The following is a 3922-nucleotide window of genomic DNA, read 5'->3' as shown; positions in this document are numbered from 1 at the left end:
ATGGTCAGTTCCGCACCTTTTGTACAATGTTCAACTTTTCGAAAGCAAATTAACGTTTCTCAATGACAGTAATCGTGGGAATGGTATCTTCGGAATCTACCAAGGTCAAACACCAAATATGTGACCTCAATCGCCTTTTAACCCCACCTCACTGAAAGACAGCGTGGTTGAAAGATCTACATTGCAACACACCCCCGACCCAACCCATTCCAACCCATCCCAACCCAACCCAACCCCCATATACACAGTATAGATAGACAAGACAGTGTACTACTGGCGGACGTGGCATTGTGTATCAATGTGTAGACGCATTTTTTCAGGGTGACGGGTATTTGTGACCTTGAATAATTATGTTAGTAGACGTTTTGTCCACGTCCTAGACCTACGTTAACGCCTATCCTGTCTGTATCTACCACCTGCTGGGCCACACCTCTTAAAACGTATTGTTCCAAATGTGCTTGTTTAATAAAGTATGCATTTCCAAATGTGTCACTTGAAATTGATACTCCAATTAAACCAGAAATGTTCCGAACAAACGTTCACTCAAAGATCAATGTTTCTCATTAGCTGTGTGATATGTAATGTATTCTTACGGACTATTTTTTTTTACTGGATGTTGGTAGTTTTGACAAGACAAGGGTAGTATTGTCTGATGTGGTTTAATGTGCTGTACACTGCAGCTAATTATACCTGCATGCTACGCTGAACAAATGACAATAGATCAGGTAGTGTCTGTTGGAAGTGTTACATCAGACAGGGCCGAACCTAGGTAACGCCCCCTTTTTGGCACCCTTTCATCACGCGATATTGGGAGCTTTCAAAACGCAACTTTTAACGACTTAATCTTTGCCCCTCGGAATGTACTACATACCGGTAGCTTTTTAGTGTTCGTGTGTAGCAATTGGAGGCTTTAATTGTTGTAACAAAAGCATAAGTCTTGCCAATTAAATCTCTCCTTCGTTTTTCGGTTGCTAAGTAACGTACGATGCCCGTAGGTTAGTTTGAACACGTCAAAGGATTCCTCCTGTGCATCTACTTGTTAAGCTGGTATGACAGTTGCAGGGCAACAATTAACATAGTTTTTCCCATTTGCAGAGATTTGCACAAGGTGTTAAGAGTGCGTTGCGCAAACAAAGTGCTACACAAGTGGTGCTCCAGGACTATATATGTCGAATCGGTTCAGCTATATTCAGCTTTGATGTAACTATGAATCCAGTACTCTGCCATATGTCGATGCTATGTTATAATCTTTCTAAATTTCCTCTACGAGTACCTACACTATGTTCCTACAAGCTGCAGTTTGTATACAGTTCCATTTTGTATATAATTGTGACATCAGTCTACTATTAGTACAGTGTCTTCCCTTCTATATATCAATATATACTCTGTAACTATCAGTCTTGTACTTTTATATTTCAGTTTGTTTGTATGTAAGATTGTCGTAGAAAAGCTAAACTGATGTGAAGATATGGTTCCTACATCTACACAGAAACAGATCACAGACAACGGAACGTTCCCGTAACCATCTTTTATTGCTATCCAATCTGAAATGAGTGCTTAAAATGCACGTATCATCTTCTCTGCTAAAACACATCGTGGTCATGATGATTGCTATATCTTAACATGTGCTTCATTAGCAACAATGACAAAAATATCTGATGACACCACAGCTTTGTCAGATTTAATCAAATTGTTTCATTCTCAATTATATTTTCGAGCATATCACCGAATTCGAATTCGCACCATATGAAATCTTAAAAACAGTCTACATTTTTAAGTAATATGCTGTAGAATATAGATAAAACATAGCAACATATCTGCAGGTCATCACCGAAATAACACAGCAACTACTGGTCCAAAATCTTCCCACTTTTAATACTTTGCTTGCATAATTCTTACACCTTTTAACTTGATAGTTTTCCTATGCCCCCCATAAGATTCACCTTATGCTTATGACTTTTTATGAAGGTCCAAAAAAACCTATTGTTAGATCTAATGGCGACAATTTTGCTTTCTAACGTATGACCTATGACCTATGGTAGGTTTCTCTAGTCACGTGACTAGCCGCGGTGACTGCTGGGATCGTCGCTGTGCGTGATGGGAAGGTTTTACTGGTGGATCTGCAGGTCCCAGTCCTGGCGGCTCAGCTTGTCGCGGTCGTTCAGCACCAGCTTGTTGTCCTTCACGTCTAGAACCAGGTCGCCGAGCTCGGTCGTCAGGAGGCCATCCGCGCCAATCTGAAGAAAGATGCAACGTCATAAGCTCGATAGGAAAACTTGACAAGACGTAAAATCTTCCTAAGGGGCGGTTATTTTCAGACTTTGAAAGAGAATAACTCAATAAGGGGTTGGCGAATCGTCATGATGTTTGGCATGTAGATAACTTAAGTGATTCTTGTTTAAGCAAAAATGTTCCTGTCAATAAGAATTTTGGGGCGCTATTGACAGAATACTCATTCGATAAAACATGTGAAAACACCTCATGATTCTGCCAATGCATGACCTGATATTGAAATGGTACTATGTTAAGTGTTGCCAAACATAAGACTTGTTTACATTTCTTATCAATAAAGATAAACAAAAACAGTACAAAAATAGATGTTTGGAAAATATCGTAAACCTACGAACTTCCGCATGCATGGCTTGATACTCGGTCGCTCTACTGTTTGAACTATTGTACCAGTTCTTTGATTGGTTGGTTACTGGTTCTGACCTTCTTGTTCAAACCTATTCTTTAGCTTCCTTTTAATAAGATTATTTGATAATTTTTCTTTCCACTATTGATAGCAACATCCGGTCAACAGCCATGTCACATACATAAATTGTTATTTGGATGGAATAATATCATGATCCTTACCCCCCACTTTTGAGCTGCAGACCCTGATGTTTTCGCCAGTTTGATTTCTGCGTTCTTCCTTGCGGATCCTCCAGTCACTTCCAGCGCCATGCTGCTGGATTTGCTGATGATGGTGTCGTCCTTCAGATTCCACAGCTGGTCATCACTGTAAACAACAGGTAAGGTTCTCCATCACTTATTCTGCTGTAGTCTACACTCTTTTAAGTTGTTATCATTGAATACTTTATCAGTCTCTCTTCTGTTTCTGTTCTTTCTTTCTGTCCCATCTCTGTCTCTATCTTCATTTCTGCCTATACCTGTAAACATGTTTGTTTATGTATTTACATATCCGTTTGTGTCTCATTCAATCCTTCTGTCTCTGCTTGTATATCTCTATCTGTACACATCTCTACTTGTTTATCCGGGTGTCTCTGTTAGTCTAGCTGCCTATCTCTCTCTCTCTCTCTCTCTATTCGTCTGTCTATCTATAGTCTTTCTTTCCATCGGTCTCTATTTGCCAGCTGCCTCTATATTGTATCAGCTGTCTGCTTGTTTCTTTTTGTCTGTCTGCCTGTCTGCCTGCATCTGTCTGTTTCGCTGTCTATCTTTGTCTCTTTGTGTCTCTGTCTATCTGCCTGTTCTTTCTTTCTATTTGTAGGTCTGTCTCAGTCTCTGTCTCAGTCTCTCCCTTCTCTGTCTCTGACTTCTCTCTCTGTCTCTGTCTGTCTGTCTGTCTGTCTCCCCCCTCCCTCCCTCTCTCTGTGCTAGCCAGCTCGAAGGGATAAACCTGCCAGCCTCTTAATACTATATGTACAAGGAATCGTGAGGTTATGATGAGTTCTGTACGTACGTGATATCAGCCTTCTTCTCCTCCAGGTAGAGCTTGCCGCCACGCTCGGTCAGCGCCATGTTGGACAGGCGGAAGGTCATGTGGAAGGCGTAGCGCATGAGGATGGTGCGGATGTCGTCAGCCTTGAAGGTCATCCTGATGAACCCACTCTTCCTCCTGCTTTCCTCGCTTGCTCCTAAGGACAGGTAAATAAGTCAGCACAAATACTACCAATGCGTCACCATGCAGATTGTTTGC

At 41.2% G+C, this 3922-nt stretch overlaps 1 protein-coding gene across 1 annotated transcript in view; it reads right to left on the bottom strand.

Moving 5' to 3' along the window:
• Nucleotides 1-1513: 1513 nt before the first annotated feature.
• LOC118407017 (myosin-11-like) overlaps nucleotides 1514-3922 on the bottom strand; it is a 51484-nt gene continuing 49075 nt past the window's right edge. Inside the window, 3 exon segments of the mRNA XM_035807431.1 lie at nucleotides 1514-2237; nucleotides 2857-3001; nucleotides 3686-3860. Of these exon segments, the coding sequence (XP_035663324.1) occupies nucleotides 2109-2237; nucleotides 2857-3001; nucleotides 3686-3860 (449 nt within the window). The 3' untranslated portion in view covers nucleotides 1514-2108.

Source organism: Branchiostoma floridae, chromosome 19 (assembly GCF_000003815.2).
Source record: "Branchiostoma floridae strain S238N-H82 chromosome 19, Bfl_VNyyK, whole genome shotgun sequence".
Lineage (NCBI taxonomy): Eukaryota > Metazoa > Chordata > Leptocardii > Amphioxiformes > Branchiostomatidae > Branchiostoma > Branchiostoma floridae.
This window is presented reverse-complemented; position numbering and strand designations above follow the sequence as displayed.